At 44.5% G+C, this 24205-nt stretch overlaps 2 protein-coding genes across 4 annotated transcripts; both read left to right on the forward strand.

Annotated features, from left to right (window-relative positions):
- The first annotated feature begins 16974 nt into the window (after positions 1–16974).
- On the forward strand, positions 16975–20611 carry LTA (lymphotoxin alpha). The gene is made up of 4 exons (XM_003422214.3): positions 16975–17124; positions 17410–17517; positions 17601–17706; positions 17943–20611. Exons 2-4 carry the CDS (start codon positions 17419–17421, stop codon positions 18353–18355), a joined length of 618 nt encoding a protein of 205 aa, XP_003422262.1. The 5' UTR covers positions 16975–17124; positions 17410–17418; the 3' UTR covers positions 18356–20611.
- Positions 20379–22520, forward strand: TNF (tumor necrosis factor). 3 transcript variants are annotated; one of them, XM_023541361.2, is made up of 4 exons: positions 20379–20751; positions 21312–21360; positions 21546–21593; positions 21914–22520. In XM_023541361.2, the coding sequence occupies exons 1-4, from the start codon at positions 20566–20568 to the stop codon at positions 22333–22335; spliced, it is 705 nt and encodes a 234-aa protein (XP_023397129.1). In that variant the 5' UTR covers positions 20379–20565; the 3' UTR covers positions 22336–22520. The 3 variants fall into 3 exon arrangements, with proteins under 3 accessions (XP_023397129.1, XP_003422261.1, XP_023397130.1); XM_003422213.4 differs by having other exon boundaries at positions 21315–21360; XM_023541362.2 differs by lacking the exon at positions 20379–20751 and having other exon boundaries at positions 20856–21360.
- Positions 22521–24205: the final 1685 nt, after the last annotated feature.

Consider the following 24205-nt stretch of genomic DNA (forward strand, 5'->3'; position numbering starts at 1 on the left):
CAGCAGTTCAAATCCTCCAGGCACTCCTTGGAAACTCTATGGGGCAGTTCTTCTCAGTCTTATAGTGTCGCTATGAATCAGAATTGACTCAACAGCACTGGGTTTCGTTTTTGGTTTTTCGTGCTTATCAAAAGACTTCACCAAAAGACTAAAAAGAGAATCTTCAGACTGGGAAAAAAATATATCTGACAAGGGTCTAATCTCTAAAATCTACAAAATACTTCAACGCCTCAACAAAAAGACAAATAATCCAGTTAAAAAATGAGCAAAGAACATGCACAGACACTTCACCAAAGAAGACATTCCGGTGGCTAACAGACACAGGAAGAATTGCTTGAGATCATTAGCTATTAGAGAAATGCAAATCAAAACTACAATGAGATACCATCTCACCCCAACAATACTGGCACTAATCAAAAAAACAACATAACAAATGTTGCAGAGGTTTCAAGGAGACTGAAACTCTTATGCACTGCTAGTGGGAATGTAAAATGGCACAACCACTATGGAAAATGATATGGTGCCTTCTTAAAAAGCTAGAAATAGAAATACCATACAATCCAGCTATCCCACTCCTAGGAATATATCTGAGAGAAATAAGAGCCATCACAAGAATTGGCGTATGCACACCCGTGTTCATTGCAGCACTCTTCACAATAACAAAAAATGACAACAACCTAAGTGCCCATCAAGAGATGAATGGATAAACAAATTATGGTACATACACACAATGGAATACTACTCAATGATAAAGAACAATGATGAATCCGGGAAACATCTCACAACATGGATGAATCTGGGGAGCATCATGCTAAGTGAAATAAGTCAGTCATAAAAGGAAAAATATTGTTTGAGACCACTATTCTCAGTTTAAACTATTTCTCAAGTTCTTGTAATAATGGTCTTATACAATATTTGTCCTTTTGCAACTGACTAATTTCACTCAGCATAATGCCTTCCAGGTTCCTCCATGTTATGAAATGTTTCACAGATTCCTCGCGGTTCTTTATCGATGCATAGTATTCCATTGTGTGAATATACCATAATTTATTTATCCATTCATCCCTTGATGGGCACCTTGGTTGCTTCCATCTTTTTGCTATTGTAAACAATGCTGCAATAAACACGGGTGTGCATATTTCTGTTCGTGTCAAGGCTCTTATTTCTCTAGGATATATTCCAAGGAGTGGGATTGCTGGATCATATGGTAGTTCTATTTCTAGCTTTTTAAGGAACCGCCAAATCAATTTCCAAAGTGGTTGTACCACTTGACATTCCCACCAGCAGTGTATAAGTGTTCCAATCTCTCCACAGCCTCTCCAACATTTATTATTTTGTGTTTTTTGGATTTATGCCAGCCTTGTTGCAGTGAGATGAAATCTCATTGTAGTTTTGATCTACATTTCTCTAATGTCTAATGATTGTGGACATTTCCTCATATATCTATTAGCTACCTGAATGTCTTCTTTAGTGAAGTGTCTGTTCATATCTTTTGCCCATTTTTTAATTGGATTATTTGTCCTTTTGCAGTTGAGTTTTTGCAGTATCATGTAGATTTTAGAGATCAAGCGCTGATCAGAAATTTCGTAGCTAAAAACTTTTTCCCAGTCTGTAGGTAGTCTTCTTACTCTTTTGGTGAAGTCTTTGGATGAGCATAGGTGTTTGATTTTTAGGAGCTTCCAGTTATCTAGTTTTTCTTCTGCATTCTTTATAATGTTTTGTATACTGTTTATGCCATGTATTAGGGCTCCCAACGTTGTCCCTATTTTTTCTTCCATGATCTTTATCGTTTTAGATTTTATATTTAGGTCTTTGATCCATTTTGAGTTCATTTTTGTGCATGGAGTGAGGTATGGGTCTTATTTCATTTTTTTGCAGATGGATATCCAGTTATGCCAGCACCATTTGTTAAAAAGACTGTCTTTTCCCCATTTAACTGTTTTGGGGCCTTTGTCAAATATCAACTGTTCATATGTGGATGGATTTGTGTCTGGATTCTCAATTCTGTTCCGTTGGTCCATGTATCTGTTGTTGTACCAGTACCAGGCTGTTTTGACTACTGTGGCAGTATAATAGGTTCAAAAATCAGGTAAAGTAAGGCCTCCCACTTTGTTTGTCTTTTTCAGTAATGCTTTATTTATCTGGGGCCTCTTTCCCTTCCATATGAAATTGGTGATTTGTTTCTCCATCTCATTGAAGAATGTCCTTGGGATTTGGATCGGAATTGCATTAAATGTATAGATCACTTTTGGTAGAATTGACATTTTTATAATGTTAAGTCTTCCTATCCACGAGCAAGGTATGTTCTTCCACTAATGTAAGTCTCTTTTGGTTTCTTGCAGAAGTGTACTGTAGTTTTCTTTGTATAAGTCTTTTACATCTCTGGTAAGATTTATTCCTAAGTATTTTATCTTCTTGGGGGCTACTGTAAATGGCATTGATTTGGTGATTTCTTCTTCCATGTTCTTTTTGTTGGCGTAGAGGAATCCAGCTGATTTTTGTATGTTTATCTTGTATCCCGATACTCTGCTAAACTCTTCTATTAGTTTCAGTAGTTTTCTGGAGGATTCCTTAGGGTTTTCTATGTATAAGATCATGTCATCTGCAAATAGAGATACTTTCACTTCTTCCTTGCCAACCTGGATGCCCTTTATTTCTTTATCTAGCCTAACTGCTCTGGCTAGGACTTCCAGCACAATGTTAAATAAGAGTGCTGATAAAGGGCATCCTTGTCTGGTTCCCGATCTCAATGGGAATGTTTTCAGGCTCTCTCCGTTTAGGGTGATGTTGGCTGTTGACCTTGTATAAATGCCCTTTATTATGTTGAGAAATCTTCCTTCTATTCCTATTTTGATGAGAGTTTTTATCATGAATGGGTGTTGAACTTTGTCAAATGCCTTTTCTGCATCAATTGATAAAATCATGTGATTCTTGTCTTTTGTTTTATTTATGTGGTGGATTACATTGTTTTTCTAATGTTGAACCATCCCTGCATACCTGGTATGAATCCCACTTGGTCTTGGTGAATTATTTTTTTGATATGTTGTTGAATTCTAGAATTTTGTTGAGGATTTTTGCATCTACGTTCATGAGGGATATAAGTCTATAATTTTCTATTCTTGTGGTGTCCTTACCTGGCTTTGGTATCAGGGATATGGTGGCTTCATAGAATGAGTTTGGTAGTATTCCGTCCTTTTCTATGCTTTGAAATACCTTTAGTAGTAGTGGTGTTTACTCTTCTCTGAAAGTTTGGTAGAACTCTGCAGTAAAGCCGTCCGGACCAGGGCTTTTTTTTCTTGTTGGGAGTTTTTTGATTACCTTTTCGATCTCTTCGTTTGTTATGGGTTTATTCAGTTGTTCTACCTCTGTTTGTGTTAGTTTAGGTAGGTAGTGTGTTTCTAGGAATTCATCCATTTCTTCTAGGTTTTCAAATTTGTTTGAGTATAGTTTTTCATAGTAATCAGATATGATTCTTTTAATTTCAGTTGGGTCTGTTGTAATATCACCCATCTCATTTCTTATTTGGGTTATTTGCTTCCTCTCCTGTTTTTCTTTTGTCAGTTTGGCCAGTGGTTTATCAATTTTGTTGATTTTTTTCAAAAAACCAGCTTTTGGTCTTGTTAATTCTTTCAATTGTTTTTCTGTTTTCTATTTCATTTAGATCAGCTCTAGTTTTTACTGTTTTCTTCAGGTGCCTGTGGGTTTCTTTTGTTGCTCTCTTTCTATTTGTTCAAGTCATAGGGATAATTCTTTGATTTTGGCCCTTTCTTCTTTTTGGATGTGTGCATTTATTGATATAAACTGGCCTCTGAGCACTGCTTTTGCCGTGTCCCAAAGGTTCTGATAGGAAGCGCTTTCATTCTCGTTGGATTCTCTGAATTTCTTTATTCCATCCTTAATGTCTTCTATAATACAGTCTTTTTTGAGCAGGGTATTGTTCGGTTTCCAAGTGTATGATTTCTTTTCCCTGCTTTTCCTGTTATTCATTTCCACTTTTATGGCCTTATGGTCAGAGAAGATGCTTCGTAATATTTCAAAGTTTCGGATTCTGCTAAGGCTTGCTTTATGACCTAATATGTGGTCTATTCTAGAGAATGTTCCATGTGCACTAGGAAAGAAAGTATAGTTGGTTGCTGTTGAGTGAAGTGTTCTGTGTATGTCTATGAGGTCAAGGTGGTTAATTGTGGCATTTAGATCTTCCATGTTTTTATTGAGCTTGTTTCTGGATGTCCTGTCCTTCACCGAAAGCGGTGTGTTGAAGTCTCCTGCTATTATTGTGGAGCTGTCTATCTCACTTTTCAATGCTGACAGAGTTTGTTTTATGTATCTTTCAGCCCTGTCATTGGGTGCATAAATATTTAATATGGTTATATCTTCTTGGTGTATTGTCCCTTTAATCATTATATAGTGTCCTTCCTTATCCTTTCTGATGGATTTGACTTTAAAGTCTATTTTGTCAGAAATTAATATTGCCACTCCTTTTTTTTTTTGATTGTTGTTTGTTTGATATATTTTTTTCCATCCTTTGAGTTTTAGTTTGTGTCTCTAAGTCTAAGGTGTGTCTCTTGTAGGCAGCACATAGACGGATCTTGTTTTTTAATCCATTCTGCTACTCTCTGTCTCTTTATTGGTGCACTTAGTCCATTTACATTCAGAGCACTGATGAATAGGTACGAATCTAGTGCTATCGTTTTGACGTCTTTTTTTGGGTGTTCTTGACAGTTTCTTCTTCCCACTTAATTTTATGTGCTGAGTAGATTATCTTCATATATTGTCCTTTCCTCAAGTTTTTGTTGTTGATTTTGTTTCTGCTGAGTCTCTATTTTTGTCTTGTATTTTTTTTGATGAGTAGGATAGTTTGTCTCCTTTGTGGTTACCTTATTATTTACCCCTATTCTTCTAAATTTAAAACTAACTTTTATTTCTTTGTATCACCGTATCTTCCTCTCCATATGAAAGGTGTATGATTACATTTCTTAGTCCCTCTTTATTATTTTAATGTTGTCTTCTTTTATATAATAATATCGCTGTTACCCTGTGTTGGGCTTTTTTTTTTCAATCTTACTTTGTTTTTTTGGATTTCCCTTTCTGGGTTGATTTCTGTTTGCTCTGCCCAGTGTTGTAGTCTTGGGTTCATACCTGGTATTATTGATTTTCTAACCAAAGAACTCCCTTTAGTATTTCTTGTAGTTTTGGTTTGGTTTTTACGAATTCCCTCAACTTGTGTTTATCTGGAAATGTCTTAATTTCACCTTCATATTTAAGAGATAGTTTTGATGGATATATGATTCTTGGCAGGCAATTTTTTTCCTTCAATTTTTTAAATATGTCATCCCATTGCCTTCTTGCCTGCATGGTTTCTGCCGAGTAGTCCGAGCTTATTCTTATTGGCTCTCCTTTATAGGTGACTTTTCTTTTATCCCTCGCTGCTCTTGTAATTCTCTCTTTATCTTTGGTTTTGGCAAGCTTAATTATAATAAGTCTTGGTGACTTTCTTTTAAGATCTACCTTATGGGGAGTTCGATGAGCATCTTGGATAGATATCTTCTCATCTTTCACAATGTCAGGGAAGTTTTCTGCCAACAAATCTTCAACAATTTTCTCTGTATTTTCTGTTACCCCTCCCTGTTCTGGTACTCCAATCACTCGTAGGTTATTTCTCTTGGTAGAGTCCCACATGATTCTTAAGGTTTCTTCATTTTTTTTAATTCTTTTATCGGATTTTTCTTCAAATATATTAGTGCCAAGTGATTTATCTTCGAGTTCAGAAATTCTAGCTTCTACTTGCTCAATTCTGTTCCTCTGACCTATTGAGTTATCTAATTCTGTAATTTTATTGTTAATCTTCTGAATTTCTGATTGCTGTCTGTCTATGGATTTTCCCAGCTTATTAAACTTCTCATTATGCTCCTGAATAATCTTTCTAATTTCTTCAGTGGCTTTATCTGTGTGATCTTTGGCTTGTTCTGCATATTGCCTCATTTCTTTCCTGATGTCATGAAGGGTTCTGTATATTAAACTTTTGTACTCTGCATCTGGTAATTCCATGAATGCACTTTCATCTAGAAGATCCCTGGATTCTTTGTTTTGAGAGCCTGTTGAGGTGATCATAGTCTGTTTCTTTATGTCACTTGATATTGACTGTTTTCTCCGAGCCATCTGTAAGTTATTGTATTAGTTTATGCTTACTTACTGTGTCAGAGCTTCTTGCTTTGTTTTGTTTTGGTATCCCCCTCTGGGTTGCTTGAGTGAGCTAGCTCGATTATTTTTGCCTTTGGAGCTCTGGTGCCCTGTCCCCAGCTGGCTAGAGCTGTTATCAGGTATATCAGTCTAGGAGTCCATTCGGTTTTCTTGTATGAATTCAGCTCAGGTTCCAGGTAGCTGATCATCAAGTGTGATGTACAGGCTCTGTCCTACAGTCTTAGAGGGGCAGGGGTGATTGGCGTATATAGCAGTATCTGATTGCAGCAGGGGGTCAGGCTCTGAACAAGGCAGGGGGCTGAGAACCGACCCCCAAGTGTCTCTGAGGAAAACGCATCTCTGTTCCCTACAGCGTGCTGGTGGGTGGTTCTGCAGAGGGGCCATGGGCACCCAAAGTTTTTGGTCGTAAGGACTGGGAGGTACCAGTTATCTTTGGACCCCTGTAGCAGGTGGCTGGGTGACCTGAGTGGAGCTACCAGTCCTTAGGTCCCTGATGTGGGTAGGTGAGGACCTTGTTTAATAGGCAAAGCAATGTCAAACGGCAAACACCCGCCTCTCCACCACACAGCTGACATGGTTGGAGTTTGCCAACAAGGGCCTATTCTCCCGAAATATGCCCACACAAGTCCATGCAGAAGGGAAGGTGCTCAAGGTCCACGGATGGTTTATGCCTGGACAGGAGCTGCTTCTGTCCTGAGCTTCCCCAGTTAATGGAGCTAGCAAATTATCTTTTCCCCCCAGTTGCAAATTTTTTCCTTCCCCAAGGCCGGGAGGATGGCTGTAGGTGCTCACCAGGGTCTATCTCAGGCCCAGGGATTCAGCTGCTGAAGCTGGCTTGGGGGTGGGCGGGGGGGGCACGGTAAAATATATGCATGTACTGAGCTTTTGTCGAGAGCGCCATTCTCCTCAGGTTCCGGCGGTGTGAATAGGCTGTGTAGGTGGCTGCTTCTCCCTGAGGAAACTGCGGCCGAACGCTAGGACCAGCCTGCCACCACTGCCGCTGCCGCCGCCGCCACTCCAGGAATGGTGCCTGAGGGCTCCCTGAGATTCAGGTCCAGTAACTCCTCTCTGCTTCTGAACGGTCTCTTCTTTCCCCTGCCCCTCAGTTCATTTTCTAAGCTTGCCTTTGAAGCTCAGGGCTCCCAGCTTGTCACAAATATACTCGTTTCACTTGTTTTTTGGGGGTCTTTGTTGTAAAGAGGGCTTGACGGAAGCATCTGTCTATTCCGCCATCTTGGCTCTGCCCAAGGCCACTATTATAAGAACTCAAGAAAAGTTTTACACACAGAAAAAAGAATTATTTGATAGTTATAAGGGTGGGGAAGAAGGAGGAGAAATCACTAGACAATGTCAACTTTGGTGAAAGGAAAGACAACACACAATATAGGGGAAGTCAACACAGCTTGACCAAAGCAAAGGCGTAGAAGTTTCCTAGACACATCCAAAAAAACTTGAGGGACCAAGTTGCTTTGGCTGGGAGCTGGGGACCATGGTCTCGGGGGACATCTACATCAATTGGCATAACATAACATAAAGAAAATATTCTACATTCCACTTTGGCGAGTAATATCTGGGGTCTTAAAAGCTTATAGTGGCCATCTAAGATGTATCTATTGGTCCCATCCCATCCAGAGCAAAGGAGAATGATGAAAACAAAAGACACAAGGAAAATATTAGCCCTAAGGACTAAAGGACCACATGAACCACAGCCTCCACCAGTCTGAGTGCAGAAGAATTAGATAGTGCCTGGCTACCACCACAGACTGCTCTGGCAGGGATCACAACAGAGAGTCCTGGACAGAGCAGGAGAAAAATGTAGGACAAAATTCAAATTCACAGTCTGACAGAGGCTGGAGGAACCCCCGAGACTATGGACCACAGACGTTCTGCTAACCCAGAACTGAAAACCCTCCTGAGGCCCACTTTTCAGACAAAGATTAGAAAGGTCGATAAAACAAACAGAGCCCTGGTGGTGCAGTGGTTAAGAATTTGGCTGCTAATCAAAAGGTTGGCAGTTCGAATCCACCAGCCACTCCTTGGAAGCCCTATGGGGCAGCTTTACTCTGTCCTAGAGTAGAGAGTCGCTATGAGTCAGAAACGAAGCCAATAAGTTTGAGGGGTTTTTGTGTGTCTGTGTGTGTGTGCTTCGGAGAGTGCAAGCAAATCTAGACTGTGCAACCCTGCCTCACTGCTTTTCCTCCACTTCCACGTGGAAAGAGATACGAGAAAGTGAGAAGTGGATCCATTTCCAGGTGGGAATTAAATTCGTACTGATCTTCACCATGCAGTAAGCAATAAAGGTGGAATATGCCCACTGTCCCTTTTTTATTAGTACAGCCTGGAATCATTTCCCCCAAACCTTTACCTGGTCACTCTTTCTTCATTGGATTTTTAGTTTAAATGTCATCTACTCCATGGACTTTCTTGTTCACCCCATCTAAAGTAATTCCCTGTTATCACTCTGTCATGTTTTTTCATAGCACTTACCAATTTCTTCTTCAGTTTGTTTCTTTTTTGCTTGGCCTGACCAGAATATAAGCTCCATACTGCCTTGTTCACCACTCTATCCCTATTGCCTAAAACAGTGCCCAGCACAGAGGAGGTACACAATAAACACTGACTGGAGGGAGGGATGAATAATGGAATAAAGAAGTGTTACTGATTGAATTGTGTCCCCCAAAAAATATGTGTTGTAAATCCTAAGCCCTATACTTGTGGATGCAATCCCATTTTGGAATAGTGTTTATTATGTTAATATCTTTATTATGTTAATGAGGCCATATCATGTAGGGTGTGTTTTAAACTAATCACTTTTGAGATCTAGAAAGAACAGATTAGGCACAGGAGCAAGGAAATACGAATGGGGAAAGATAGATGCCATGTGGAGTTCACCAAGGAATACCAGAAGAAAGGATTTTCTCTAAGAGCAAACATAGAGAGATTTCCCTTAGAGCCTGCACCCTGGATTTGGACTTCTGGCCTGCTAAACTGTGAGAAAATTAATTTCTGTTCACTAAAGCCACCCACCTGTGATATTCTGTTATAGCAGCACTAGATAATTAAGACAGAATCTGGTACCAGAGAGTGGGGTGCCGCTGTAACCTAAATGTGGAAGTGGTTGTGCAATTGGATAATAGGTAGAATCTGGAGGAATTTTGATGTGCTTCATAGTAAGGTATTATGAGGGCAGTGACTAGTCTATTTCATTTATACCATTACCTAGCAAGGTACCCTGCTCCTAAAGGGTGCTTAATAAAATCTTAAAACTTACTGATTGAGTGACCAAAACTAAACTCCTTATTTTTCCTCTCAGCCTTGCTCCTCTTTTCTTGGTTTAGGGCATCACCATTTTCCCAATCTAACAGGCACTCCTTGGAAACTCTATGGGGCAGTTCTACTCTGTCCTATAGGGTTGCTATGAGTCGGAATCGACTTGACGGCAGTGTGTTTGGTTTTTTTTTTGGTCACCAGGCTCCAAACTTAGAGACCTCTAAGATTCCTCTTCCCCCACTCGAACCATCCAATCAGTTGTTATGGCCTGATGATTTACCCCTCAAAGCTTATTAAATCTGTTCCTTCCTTTAATGTCATTTGGAGTTTAATGCTAATTCCACTATATTTTAGCTGTGTGGCCTTAAACAAGTTACAGTGTTCTTATGAGACTGTTAGTAAAATTATGGACATTAAGGGTGATTCTGATGAGGGCTTAGAAAGAACTGAGAGATGTGATGAAAGCTTCTATCATCATGAACAGAATGTTGCTAGAAATGTGGATGTTAAGTGTGCTTCTGATAAGGCTTTAAAAGGAACTGTGATTGGACCTTGGAACGAAGGTGATGCTTTTTATGCAATGGCAAAGAACTTGTCTGAATTATGATCAAATGTTTGGTGGAATGTAGAACTTGTAAATGATGAACTTGGATACTTGACCGAGGAGATTTCTGAGCAAGATCTTAAAGAGGCTTTGTGGTTTTCCTTGCTGTTTATAGTAAAATGTGAGATGAAAGAGATAGACTGTGCCAAATAAAACCAGAACAGAAAGATTTGGAAAATTCTTTCTTTTTTTTTTTTTTAATTTTGTTTATTTTGTTCTTGTTGTTGAGAAATACACTGCAAAACATACACCAATTCAACAGTTTCTACATTTACCATTTAGTGACATTGATTACATTCTTCTAGTTGTGCAATCATTCTCATCCTCCTTTCTGAGTTGTTCCTCCCATTAACGTAAACTCACTGTCCCCTAAGTTTCCTATCTAACTTTTCAAGTTGCTGTTGTCAATATGATTTCATATCAATAGTTCTTAAAAGAGCAAAATGCTCAAAGCAGACTTTTTTTTACTAGTTAAGTTAAACTATTGTTTGGTTTTAAGAAGACTTCAGGGAGTATTTTTGGTTTAAGGTTTAATATTATCTCAGGGCAATAGTTTCAGGGATTCATCCAACCTTCATGGCTCCAGAAAATTCTGTTCGGCATTTTTGCCTTTTGATCAGGGTTCTTCTATAGAATCTTTGATCAAAATGTTCAGTAATAGTAGTCCAGCACCATCCAATTCTTCTAGTCTCATGGCAAAGGAGGCGGTTATTCATGGAGGCAATTAGACACATATTCCATATCCTGCTTATACTAAGATTTGGAAAATTCTGTGGTAAAAACTGAGGAGATGTGTCCTGAAAAAACTTTCACCAAGGGCATGGCTACTCAATCTTTTGTTAAAGAGATTAAACCGGTGACTGATGATCTATTTGTTTAGACTAAAAAGAACAGAGGGAGTACAAAATGAAGGAAAAGCTATCTGCCTCCTGGGATTCTACAGGCAAGAAACTGGCCAATGGAGCAACTTGATTGCAAACATCTGTTGTCCTCTAAGAAAAGGAAGGCACGATCCCTGAAACATTTAGAAGATCAGCAGAGCTGTTGGAGGGATTATGGCAGGCAGGTCTGTCTCCATTTCAAAGGGTGAAAAAACTGCTTCGTAGGTTTCAAAAGGAAGGAGCCGTGGTGGTGAGTGGTTAAGAGCTCAGTTGCTAATTGAAAGGTTGGGAGTTTGAACCCACCTGCTGCTTTGAAGGAGGAAGATGTGACAGTCTTCTTTCATAAAGATTACAGCCTTGTACCTATGGGTTAGCTCTACTCTGACCTGTATGGTCGCTGTGAGTTGGAATCGACTCTATGGCAACAGGTAGGTTTCAAAGAGTTGGGTCTCTACCACCTCAGTTCAGGAGGAGAGTGGGGCCGCCACTCAGGTGAGCCAAGAGGATGGGGTCACTGCCCAAACTTAAGACATGCCCAAGCGCCAGGAGAGCTGGGTTGCTGTCCCAGTGGGCCTGGAAAGTGGGGCTGGCTTCCTGGGCTGAGGGGCCTCCACCCAGAATCAAGAGAATATGACCAACACCCAGAGTCTGGAGGATGGGATCATTGCCCAGATGATCTGAAAGAACAGAGAATTATTTTCAAGCCTTCAGAGCTAATGAAATTTACTCTGCTGGGTTGTGGACTTGCTTGGTGCCCGTGAACTCTTCTTTACCTCCAACTTTTCCCATTTGTAATGAAACTACCTGCCCCTGTGTTTGTTCCACCATTGTACTTTGGAAGCAGATAATTTATGTTCTAGGTTTCACATGTCTACTGATGGAGTAGAATTCTGCCCCAGGATGGAATACACCCAAAATCTCACCCATATTTGGTTTAAACGATTCAGAAGATAAGATTTTAGACTTGGAGTCGATTTAAAACTTATGGGTTGAATGTGTTTTGTGTGTGAGAAGGACATGAATTTGGGGGCAGGGGCCCAAGAGTGGACTGTTATGAATTGTGCTCCCCTCAAAAAATGTTTTGTAAATTCTAACCCGTATACTTTTGGATGTAATCCCATTTGGGAATAGGGTTTTCTTTTTCATGTTAATGAGGCCATATCATTATAGGGTGTTATTAAGCCGAGCACTTTTGAGATATAAAAAGTGCACATTAGGCACAGGAGCAGGGAAGCATGAATGGGGAAAGATAGATGTCACATGGAGATCTACAAGGAACACCAGAAGAAAAGATTTTCTCCCAGAAGAGACAGAAAGAGCCTTTTCCTAGATCTAATGCCCTGAATTTGGACTTCTGGCCTGCTAAACAGTGAGAAAATAAATTTTCATTCACTAAAGCCACCCACTTGTGGTATTTCTGTTATAGCAGGACTAGATAATAAAAACAAGCAGGATAAAACTTAACTTTAGATTTGCGGCTGAGATCGGGATTACATTCAGAATCAGGTTTGAGTTTAGGGTTAGGAGTGGGGATGAGTTGGTTTCAAGATTAGTCATACAAACAGAGTTGGGTTGATTTAGAAGATAAATTTTATTTGGGGGGTTATCTCTTGGGATACATTTAGATTTGAGGTTATGGTTACAGTTGAGGTTGAGTTTGAGTTGTGATTTGAGTTGAGGTTAAATTTGGGCTAGGGTCAAAGTTGGTGTTGAGTCCCATTTTAGGTTTTGAGGCTAAATTCAGATTTGAGGCAAATGCATTTCAGCTTCATTTGGAGGCCTCAAAGATTTCATTACTGTTTCCACAGAGACCGCTACAGAGACTGTATTGCCCAGAGTTTGGGGCACAAGACTCTAGTCATCACTCCTCCCACTCAGGGAAAGCCCCAAACCAACTGCCGGCCTCCCCAAGAAAGAAACTGAATTTAACACAACCTCTGAAACTGAGATTGAAACTAAGATTGGCCCATTGCAAGGAGCATCCTTCAGCATATTGCAAATGCCCGTAACAGGGAGCCTCAGCCCAGTTCTTGCCCTTCCTTCCTCTCTGTCCCTCATGTCTCCTCATCACTCTTCCTTCCCTTCCTCTTTTTGTCCCTCAATGTCTCAGTACTCAATGACCTAAGTTTCTCCCTTTCTCTCTGTTTCTCATTGTTGATTACAACACCTTTTTATATTTCAGTATAGCTTGTCTGGGATCTCTCAGCTATCCTCTCATACCATTAGAAAGACAGAAAAAGACAATAGGAAGGAAAAGGGATCTACAGACAAAGAGCAACACAGAGTGATCTTTCCACAGATATAAGGACAGGAGCCGGGACCAAAAGGGAATCTGACAGTGACACAAGATAAAAGAATAAGAAGCCAAGATATAGACCGAGAAATTTAAAAGAGTCGTTCTTGACCTCTCTCTCTTCTTCTTCCATCCCATCTGGTCAGCCAGTAAGACCTGTAGATTTTGCCTGGAAACTCTCCCTTCCTTTCCATTCTCCTGCTGCTACCTCGATATAAATGCAGGCCTCCATCATCTCCGTAGGTTATTGCAAAACCCTCCTAACTGGTCTCCATGCTTCTGGCATCCCCTCCAGCTCCACATGTCCCCTACCACAATCCATTCTTCATGTAGCTACCAGGCTTATTTTTCTAGTATACAAATCTGAGTTGACCCCTTCCTTGCTCATAATTTTTGGTGGCTCCCCACCATATTTAGAATGAAATCCAAACTTCTTTGCTTGGTTTTAAACTTCTCATGATATGTTCTCAGCTTACTTTTTAAGCCTCCTCTCTGCCCCTTCCATTTGTACCCATTTACAGAACTCAGCACACTTAATACTGTCTCTTACCTCCAGTGTTTGCATATACTGTTCCCTCCATCTGGAATGTTCTTCCCCATCTTCTTTGCCTCAATAATCAGCCTCAATCCAAATCACAACTCAATAATTAATGCCTCCCCCAGGCCAGGTATGATGACTTTTCTATGGGCTGCCATAAGCCCGTTGTCCGAGAATTTACTACACTTTGTTGTAATTACCTGATAGCTTGGCTGCCTCCTACACAGGCCCTTGAGCTCCTGGAGGTCATGGGACTGTCTTTTGCATCTGTATCCCCAATGCCTTGTACAGTTGCTGTCGAGTTGATTCTGACTCATGATGACCTCAAATATGTCAGAGTAGAACTGTGCTCGATAGGGTTTTCAATGGTTAACTTTTTGAAAGTAGATTGGCGGGCCTTTCTTCCGAGGCACTTCTGGGTAAACTCAATTCTCCAACCTTTTGGTTAGCAGCCAAGTCCATTAGACAGATGCACCACCGAGGGTATCCACCTTGGACAAACTGCTCTGTAAATGTTTATGGAATAGACCAAAAACCCTACCACCAACAACTCAATTCTGACTAACAGCGACCCTGTAAGACAGAGTAGAACTGCCCCATAGGTTTCCCAAGGCTGTAAATCTTTACAGAAGCAGACTGCCACATCTTTCTCCTACAGAGCATCTGATAAGTCTGAACCACTGACCTTTTGGTTAGCAGCCAAGTGCTTAATCTTGAGCCACCAGAACTCCTTTTATGGAATAAAGAAGCTAAATAGGTGGAATAAAAAAGAAAAGAAATAATAGCTAAGAGTAGAAGACATGAAGGGCAATGCTGCAGGGCCTTGAGAAGGGGAAAGGAGGACAGGAAAAACAGCTCATACATGCCCTATATGTTACTTATGTATGTTCCTTATGTACTTATGTTACTTATGTACCATAGGGCCACAAAGAACCTTCAGGAATTTGTGCCCGAGGAGAGCAGCAGTACCCAGCGCAACAGTGGGAGGGCTTTAGCTTCCAAGTCCTACATCCCCAGCCCTAGCCCATCCAGGACCATCCAAATGAAATCATAATAATGTCAGTAAAGGAATGAAAATATCTGAGGTGGCCAACTGGCATTTTCTCAGTCTTGTTGTTGTTAGGTCCCATCAAGTCTCATAGTGACCGCATGTACAACAGAATGAAACACTGCCTAGTCCTGTGCCATACGCACAATCATTGCTATGTTTGAGCCTATTGTTACAGCTACTGTCTAAACACACCTTGTTAAGGATCCTCCTCTTTTTCGCTGACCCTCTACTTTACCTAGCATAATGTCCTTCTCCAGAGATTGGTCCCTCCTGATAACATGTCCAAATCACGGGAGACAAAGTCTTGCCATCCTTGCTTCTAAGAAGCATTCTGTCTGTACCTCTTCCATGACAGATTTGTTCGTTCCTCTGCTAGTCCATGATATAGTCAATATTCACCAACACCATAATTCAAGGGTGTCAATTCTTCTTCGGTCTACCTTATTCATTGTCCAGCTTTCACATGCAAATGAAAATACCATGGCTTGGGTCAGGTGCACCTTAGTCCTCAAAGTGACATCTTTGCTCATTAACACTTTAAAGAGGTCTTTTGCCGCAGATTTGCCCAGTGAAATGCATCTTTTGATTTCTTGACTGTTTCTTTCATGGATGTTGATTATGGATCCAAGTAAAATGAAATCCTTGACAACTTCAATATTTTCTCCACTTATCATGATGTTGCTTTCTCAATCTTATGAATAATGAATAAACGAATCATCTTTAGAAACTGCTTTTTTTTTTACCTACAACTTACAAGCTAAGCAGAAACGGGGTCATATTCCTATCAACTTCATTTAGATTAGCTAAAAACTGGAAACAAACCAAATGCCCATCAGCAGAAAAATGGATGAATAAATTAAGAGTATATTCATACAATAGAATATTACACCGCAATTTAAAAAACACTGCTGATACACTCAACAACATGGATGAATTTCACAAACACGATGTTAAGTGAAGGAAACCAGACACAAATGAGTACATTCTGTATGATTTCATCTATATGATGTTCAAAACTATACCAGTCTCTATGGTGATAGAGGTTAGAGAGTAGTTGGTTACCTTTGGAGGGTATCAACTTCGAGGGGGCGTGAGGGAAACTGCTGGGGTCCTGAAAATACGCTGAACTGGGTAATGGCTGCTTGGCTAAACACGTATGTAAAAATTCATTAAGCGTGTGCACTTCATTGTATATAAGTTATACATCAATAAAGAGGGAAAAAATCCTTAAATTAAGAAAAAATGTGTATTGGCTCTGTAAATGCCGTTTCAAGACAAGTACCTTAGCTGTCCCCACCTCATCCTAGGTCACCACCCTCCTGTGTACAATTCCAAAGCCTTCCCTTGCAGAGAACCTCAGAAGTTGTCTGCTGCATTCGTTGAGCCTGGAGTGGGCATTTGTCTTGGATTCTCTAAGTCTGATCATTGAGGGCCACCTGAAGTCAGGACAAGGTTGAGGGCACCCATCAGGAATGGGATAAGACCCCATCTCACATAAGTGCCTGGCATCATCTCTGGGTAAGGAGGCCATAAAATCTATCTCCCAAACCAGAACATTTTTAGAACAAAAAGGGACTCGTATTTTCACCAGGACAACAGGCATAAACCAGGATGTCCCAGATAAGGGGTATACAACAGAACTTTTTGATATAAAAGCTAACAGATAACCTGGAAAGTACACATACTGGCACAAGTGTTACTTGGGTGGGTTGGGACAAGGGCAGCGGGTACACGAGAAGGAAAAGAAGACAGAAAGGACCCTTTAATCTGCCAAGGATGCAGAGGTATTCTATGATTGCTCTTCAGGGAATCGGGCCTCCAGCCCACACCCCAGTTGCTCCCCCTTCTTCTCCCCGAATTTACTGCCCCTTCTCTGGAACTCCTAAGCCTGACCCAGCACCCTGGCCCTCCCAGCCCACGGTTCCCCTGACCCCACTCCCTTTCCCAGAACTCAGTCGCCTGAGCCCCCTGCCTGCGGTTCCCTCCTAGGCCTCAGCCTTTCCTGCCTTCGACTGAAACAGCAGCATCTTCTAAGCCCTGGGGGCTTCCCCGGGCCCCAGCCCCGGCCTAGAACCGCCCGCCGACTGCTACGCTGCCACTGCCGCTTCCTCTATAAAGGGACCCAGGCGTCCGGGCCCAGGGGCCCCGCACAGCAGGTGAGACTCTCTCGCCCCATCTCCTTCGCTGCCTGGCGGTGGACTCCTGCTGCCACGTCCTGCCTCTTGGCCTGTGCCTGGCCCTCCTGCACCTCAGTCTGGGCCCTGGCCTGCCTGGGGCTTGGCCTTGGTGGGTTTGGTTTTGGTTTGTTTCCCTGTCTCTGTCTCTCCACCTGTCTTTCTGTCTCTGTCACACATTTTCTGTTTCTGCTGCTCTGTTCCCTTCTGCTCTCTGTTCCCTTCCCACCTCTGTTTTTCTTTCTGTCTGTCTCCCCCAGCTTACCTCAGGGTTTCCCTGACTGCATCTTGCCCCCTTCTCTGTCTGTCGCCCTGTCTCTCGGGGTGGCTGTCTCCGCGGGCAGGAGGCCCTCTTCCTCAACGCGCCCCGCCCCGCTCACTGTCTCTCTCCCTGCAGGTTCTCCACATGACACGACCTGGGCACCTCTACCTCCTGAGGGTGCATGGCAACCCCCTCCTCCTCCTCCTTCTGGGGCTGCTGCTGGCCCTGCCGTCTGAAACCCAGGTGAGGCAGGAGAGCAGGAGCCTCTGGGGTGGCCCAGCTGAACCTTGGGTCCTGGAGCCCCGTCTAACTCTGTTCTTTCCTAGGGCCTCCCTGGGGTTGGCCTCTCAGCTTCCACTGCTCGGACTGCCCAGCAGCACCCCCAGAAGCATTTCATTCCAGGCACCCTCAAACCTGCTGCTCACCTCGTTGGTAAGCATCCACCTGACTGCTCAGACGTCCAACTCCCACACTCCAGCCTTCCCAGGCCCCAAGCATCTATTCCATCTCTGCTCCAACTTCCCCTACCTCCCAAGGACAGAGGTGTCCAGCCCTCACCTCTCCCCTAACCATCCCCCAGGGACTAAGTCATCTAGTGCTTGTTTCCCCAGGGACTGAGACCACTGAGCCCCCAGACCCTTGACCCTTGCCCCCATGGCTCTTCCCAGGAGACCCCAGCGCCCAGACCTCGCTGCGCTGGAGAGCAAACACAGATCACGCCTTCCTCCGCCATGGCTTCTCTTTGAGCAACAATTCCCTTCTGGTCCCCACCAGTGGCCTCTACTTTGTCTACACCCAGGTGGTCTTCTCCGGGGAAGGCTGCTCCCCCAAGGCCACCACCACTCCTCTCTACCTGGCTCATGAGGTCCAGCTCTTCTCCTCCCAGTACCCCTCCCATGTGCCTCTCCTCAGTGCCCAGAAGTCTGTGTGCCCAGGTCCACAGGGACCTTGGGTACGCTCAGTATACCAGGGGGCTGTGTTCCTGCTAACCCGGGGAGACCAGCTATCCACTCACACAGTTGGCAGCTCCCACCTACTCCTTAGCCCCAGTAGTGTTTTCTTTGGAGCCTTCGCTCTGTAGAACCTGGAAAAACCCAGAAAGAAGAAAAAAATTGGTTTCAAGGTCTGCTCCCCATTTTGCCTCCATTCTGACGGTTTCAAGGGTTACCATCACCTCTCCTTTGACCATTCCAACAGTCTCAAGTCTTCCCCTACTCAAATCACCTGGAGCTTCCAAGAAGGAATTCTGGGCACTCAGGGGACCACACCTTTCTGAGCCACCCCAGATGCTCTGCCAAGGATTTCAAGCCTGCCTAGAAATTCCCAGCCCAGAGCTGTCTGTCTTGCCGGTCTAGGTGGAGCCTAGATTGGGACATGGAGGAGGAGCAGACGCCTGGAGGACCTTGAGTGGATAACTGGAGGTGGGGAGGGGTAATTATTTATGATGGGAAAATTAAATTATTTATTTATGGAAGATGGAGAGAATGGAATAATAGAGGGACATTAGAAGAGAGAGAGATAAACAGACCCAAAACATGAAGAATGAAAGGGCATCAGCATAGGCTGGCCTAGAGAGAGAGAGAGAGAGAGAAGTAGGTCTGAGCTTCTGAGGGGCTCTAGAAGGAAAGTGGAAGGTTCTTAAGAGCTAGCCACTGCTAACTAGACAACTCTGAGGTGAAATCTGCACCCTCAATGAAGACCAATAAACCTCTTTCCTCTGAAATGCTGTCTGTCTATATCTATCTGACTGGGAGAGGAGAATTTCCCAGATCTCTGCACAAAATGGAGGGAGGAAAAGAGGCCTCAAAGAGGGCAGGAGCTGTGGGAGAACAAGGAGTAAAGGGGCCCAAGGGGCTCTGGGGTTGTGTGGTGGATTCAAAGAGGCAGCCATACTGCTGCAGGGGAACCAAGGGATAAGCTGAGACAACAGAGGGGAAATAGGGCCCAGGGTCTGGGGTCCGGAGGGATGGAGGTCAGGGACCCCTAGGAGATATGGCCACATGAAGGGGCTCTGAGGAACCAGGATACAGGAGGCTTCTGAGAAGAAGTGACCACATCAGAGAGGGGAAATGTCCAGGACTCTGGGGTGGGGTATGCAAGGGGTCCTGAGGAGTGGGAGAGCCTCCAGGATTAGGAGGGTGTGGATTACAGGGGAGATTTGAAGAAACGTGCACACACAGGGACTCTGAGGGGCAAGAGCATCTCCAGGAATTTGGGGGGAATGGGTTCTTTGAAAAGACATGAGCATACACAGAGGCTCTGAGGAGTGGGAGTGTCTCCAGGAATTTGGGCAACAGGAGTTCTCTAGGAAACACAGCCACACACGGACTCCAGGGGTGGGGGCGTCATGCAAAAATCAGAGACCTCAGGTTCCCTCGGAAGCCAAGACAGAAACCAGCAGTTTGAGTCCCAAGGTCAGAATGAAAGGAGAAGATCCACCCTGTAGGGTCTGTGAATTCCCAGGGCTGGTTTTACTCCCTCTGGGGCTGTCCCAGGCTTGTCCCTTCTATGCCCAACAGCCCTTTCAGAGGCCCCATCCACACTCCTAGTCTCAGTTTAGGAACCCTTTCCCTCACCTCCTTCTCCCAAGTGGCCCAAGCACACACCTCAGGACCCATGACCCAGACACAGGCCTTACTTAGCTCCCAGCTTCCTCCCTGTCAAGGACTCAGTTTTCTGAAGCCCCCCCCACCCTGCCTTTGGCATTCTACCCCCATATGAGTCCTGTGTGGAAATCAAAGGGAAACAGTTCACAGAACTGGTCCTCAGAAGAAATGGAGACAACGAGAACTTGGGGGCAGGGGGTACTGGGGTCCAGCCTCCAGAGTCCTACGCACACATCCGTAACTGGCCCAGAAAGTCACCCTCAGAATCCAAATGGGTAGGGTGGGAAGTATCCTTGATGCCTGGGTGTCCCCAACTTTCCAAACCTCCACCCCCGTGATGGAGAAGAAACCGAGACAGAAGGTGTAGGACCCACTACCGCTTCCTCCAGATGAGCTCATGGGTTTCTCCACCAAGGAAGTTTTCCACTGGTTGAATGAAAGTTTCTCCCCGCCCTCCTGTGCCCCAAGGCTGTATAAAGGCAGCTGTTTGCACACCCAGCCAGCAGAACTCCCTCAGCGAGGACACCAGGGGACCAGCCAGGAGGGAGAGAAGCAACTCCAGACCCCCTGGAAAGACGCCACACCCCTAGACAAGCTGCCAGGAGGGATTCTCTCTCTCACACACACACTGCCCCAGGGCTCCACCATCTCCCAGCTATACTTGATCTCCTCTCCAAAGGACACCATGAGCACTGAAAGCATGATCCGGGACGTTGAGCTGGCCGAAGAGGCACTCCCCAAGAAGGCAGGGGCCCCCCAGGACTCCAGACGGTGCCTGTGCCTCAGCCTTTTCTCCTTCCTGCTTGTGGCAGGAGCCACCACGCTCTTCTGCCTGCTGCACTTCAGGGTGATCGGCCCCCAGGGGGAAGAGGTGAGTGCCTCACCAGCCTTCATTCAGAAATTGGGGCAAAAGAGATGGGTGGGGGGACACAAGTATGTAGATGGGGAGGAAAAACAGAAAAGGATGGGGAGTTAGAAAGAGACGTGGAGAGAGATGGGGAAGAGAAATATAGATAGAGAGCTTGGCACATGGAAGGTGCTCGCTAAATATTTGTTGAATGAATGAATAAACAAATGAACAATTGGATATATATAAAGAGGTGGGGCAATATGAGGTGTGGGTAGAGATACGGAGAAGAAACAAGTGATATGAGTAAAATCGATGAGATTGAAAGGGATACGGAATAAGATGTGGGAGATACAAAAGGAATAAAGAAAGAGATGAAAAGGTAAGGAAAGATGAAGATAAGGCATCTGGTATACGGAAGGAACTCAATGACAGAATTGTTGAATGGAAGGATGAATAAATGGATGACTGGTGAAAGAAGACTAGAGGCATGGGGCAGAGAAAGCAAGCTAGATAAGCAGCCCAGCTATTTCTCCCTTTGTGGGGACTTCTGTTTAATGCTAACTCCTCCTTCTTCTCCTCAGCAGTTCTCAGATGGATTCCATCTAATCAACCCCTTGGCCCAGACGCTCAGTAAGTGTCTCCAAAGTCTCCTAATGCTGGGTTTGAGTGGAGATGGGAGCAATAGGGGGTGGGAGGGTCGGGGAGGAGATTTCAGAGTTTTGGTTTTTGGGGAGGAGGAATGGAGGTCAAGGTAAGAGGATATTTTTCTGGGAAGTTTTAAGCGTCTCACTTTGTCTTTCCTTTTTCCTCCTCAGGATCATCTTCTCGAGATCCAAGTGACAAGCCTGTAGCACACGTTGTAGGTAAGAATTCTGAGGATGTGTCTTAGGGGCTAAAATGAGTGAGCAGATGGAATACGGAAGGATAGGATTAGGGGGGCTAAACGGGGCTGAGAGTAGACAGATATCTGGAGACAATGTGAGCTTAAGGGGGCAGTGGAGGAACAGCACAGATCTTAAGGGGGATACTCTGAACCTCATGGCCAGATGGGATGTGGGAAGACAGAGGGGACAGGAACCGGATGTGGGGCAGGGGAGCAGAACTTGAGGGCCAGGATGTGGAGAGTGGAACTGACTGACCGGGTCCCACTGACTCACCTCCCTCTCTCCCTCTCTCCCTCCAGCAAACCCCCAAACCGAGGGGCAACTTCAGTGGCTGAGCCGGCGTGCCAATACCCTCCTGGCCAATGGTGTGGAGTTGATAGACAACCAGCTGATGGTGCCTTCCGATGGGCTGTACCTCATCTACTCCCAGGTCCTCTTCAAGGGCCAAGGCTGTCCTGCCACCCAAGTGCTCCTCACCCACACCATCAGCCGTATCGCTGTCTCCTACAAGACCAAGGTCAACCTCCTCTCTGCCATCAAGAGCCCCTGCCATAGGGAGACCCCAGAGGGGGCTGAGGCCAAGCCCTGGTATGAGCCCATCTACCTGGGAGGAGTCTTCCAGCTAGAGAAGGGTGATCGACTCAGCGCTGAGATCAATCTGCCTGACTATCTCGACTTTGCTGAGTCTGGGCAGGTCTACTTTGGGATCATTGCCTTATGAGGGGGAATGGATGCCCATCCTTCCCCAACCCCCTCACCCACCTCGGTCCCTTTATAATCCATTTCTTCAGACCCCTTCTTCCCCTCCTGGCTTAGAATGGAAATTAGGGGCTCAGGGGTGGGCCCAACTTTATAATTTTAAATAACACTTAGAAGCCTGAGATGCAGGGGTGTGTGACCTGGACAATGGGGCACTGGCCGCCACCTAGAATCCAAAGTTAGGCTTCCAGAACCCACTGGATCCCTGAATGTAAATTGGGACACGCAGAACATGGAAGCCAAAGAGTCTTTGGTTCTATCCAGAACACTTGAGAACATCCTGAGAAGACCTTACGTAGAATTTGACATGAGTAGACCTCAGATCTCCCTCTCTCCAGAAGTTTCCAGACCCTTTCCTGAGATATGAAGCCCCTGCCTCTCCGCATGAATCGGGCCCCCTCTATTTATGTTTGTACTTGTAATTATTTATTATTTATTTATTATTTATTTATTTACTGATGAGAATGTATTTATTCGGGAGGTCGGGGTCCTGGGGGACCAAGGTAAGGCTGCCTGTGCTTAGACATGTTTTCTGTGAAAACGGAGCTGAACCATAGGCTATTCCCACTTGGCCTCCTGGCCTCTGTGCCTCCCTTTGCTTATGTTTTTAAAAAATATTTATCTGATCAAGTTGTCTGAATAATGCTGATTTGGTGACAGACTGTCGCTATATCGCTAAACCTCTGCTCCCCAGGGGAGCTGTGTCTGTAACCGCCCTACTGGTCAGTGGCGAGAAATAAAGTTTGCTTTGAAAAGAAACATGGTCTCTTTCTTGGAATTAATAGTGTAGCCGCCTCTCCTTGGAGATGGGGATTCCCCTCCTGAAGTCCTCCCTCCACAGGATTTAGGATTCCTCAGACCCAGTCCCCAGTCCTTAGACTCTCAGACCACCTCAGGTCCAGGAGACCCTACAGAAACAAAGTCCAGCCAAATAACTCCCTCCCCCAGGAAAGAGAAGTCTGAACTCCATTACCTCGCCCTCAGAGAATGGGAATTTCCAACTCTGGGAATTCCAATCCCTGCTGGGAAAGTCCTGCAGCTCAGGTAAGATTTCCGGCTGTTGCTGCAGCAGGGAGGGTGGGGAGGAGCCACATCCTCAGGCATCTGAATCACAGCCAAGGAACTTCCAGAGATTCAGGTGTCTCGGCTCTGAATTCCCTGCTTCCGGCCACCCACCCAGCCCTGTCCTAACTGTGCAACCTGACCCAGTCACTTAACCTCATCTATCAAAAGGAGATGGGAATGCCCATTGCTTATAGGGTCATGTGGGAATAGAAGCAATAACTGCCTCAGGACACCTAGCAGGGCTTGGCATGTGGTAGGCACTCAGTGGAACCTAACTTTCTTCCTTTATCTGGCTAATCACCCCAGCTGCCTATCCCCTTCCATGCTCTCCGTGAGCAAAACTCAATGAGCAAAAGTAAGCAAAGGAAGAATATGAAAAACAAGCAATCACATATGGGTGAAGGGCCTGCATGACAGCTTGGTCTTGCCAATTTTTTGATTAATGGTAAGGGAAGGCGTGTGAGGTGGGCAAACCAGAAAGAGAACTCCCTACACCCAGAAAGAGCGCTTTCCCGGAGACAGAGTCAAAGACAAATATGGAGTTAAGAAATGAGGACACAGACAGTGAGAGCCCCCACTGGGCTCAAGAGCTTTTCCTTCCGGCCCAGGGTTGTCAGGGAGGGGAAAACCCTGTGGTGTGCCCACAGGGGTAAAGTGTCCCGTGGGGGTGACCTAGATGGGGCCTTGGGTCCCCCCTCTGCCTCCTCCAGGCGGGGGCTGAAAGTCAGTCATGGAGGGGGTGCTGTGAATTTACCCCAGAGCTCCTG

The sequence above is a fragment of the Loxodonta africana genome, chromosome 1 (genome assembly GCF_030014295.1).
Source record: "Loxodonta africana isolate mLoxAfr1 chromosome 1, mLoxAfr1.hap2, whole genome shotgun sequence".
NCBI lineage: Eukaryota > Metazoa > Chordata > Mammalia > Proboscidea > Elephantidae > Loxodonta > Loxodonta africana.

Bases quoted from the DNA above. Each gene is read 5' to 3' on its own strand.
- LTA (XM_003422214.3), top strand. From the start codon at position 17,419: ATGACACGACCTGGGCACCTCTACCTCCTGAGGGTGCATGGCAACCCC. The intron at 17,518-17,600 runs GTGAGGCAGGAG...GTTCTTTCCTAG, and splicing joins CCCTGCCGTCTGAAACCCAG to GGCCTCCCTGGGGTTGGCCT. The intron at 17,707-17,942 runs GTAAGCATCCAC...GGCTCTTCCCAG, and splicing joins ACCTGCTGCTCACCTCGTTG to GAGACCCCAGCGCCCAGACC.
- TNF (XM_023541362.2), top strand. From the start codon at position 21,120: ATGAAGATAAGGCATCTGGTATACGGAAGGAACTCAATGACAGAATTG. The intron at 21,361-21,545 runs GTAAGTGTCTCC...TTTCCTCCTCAG, and splicing joins CCCCTTGGCCCAGACGCTCA to GATCATCTTCTCGAGATCCA. The intron at 21,594-21,913 runs GTAAGAATTCTG...CTCTCCCTCCAG, and splicing joins GCCTGTAGCACACGTTGTAG to CAAACCCCCAAACCGAGGGG.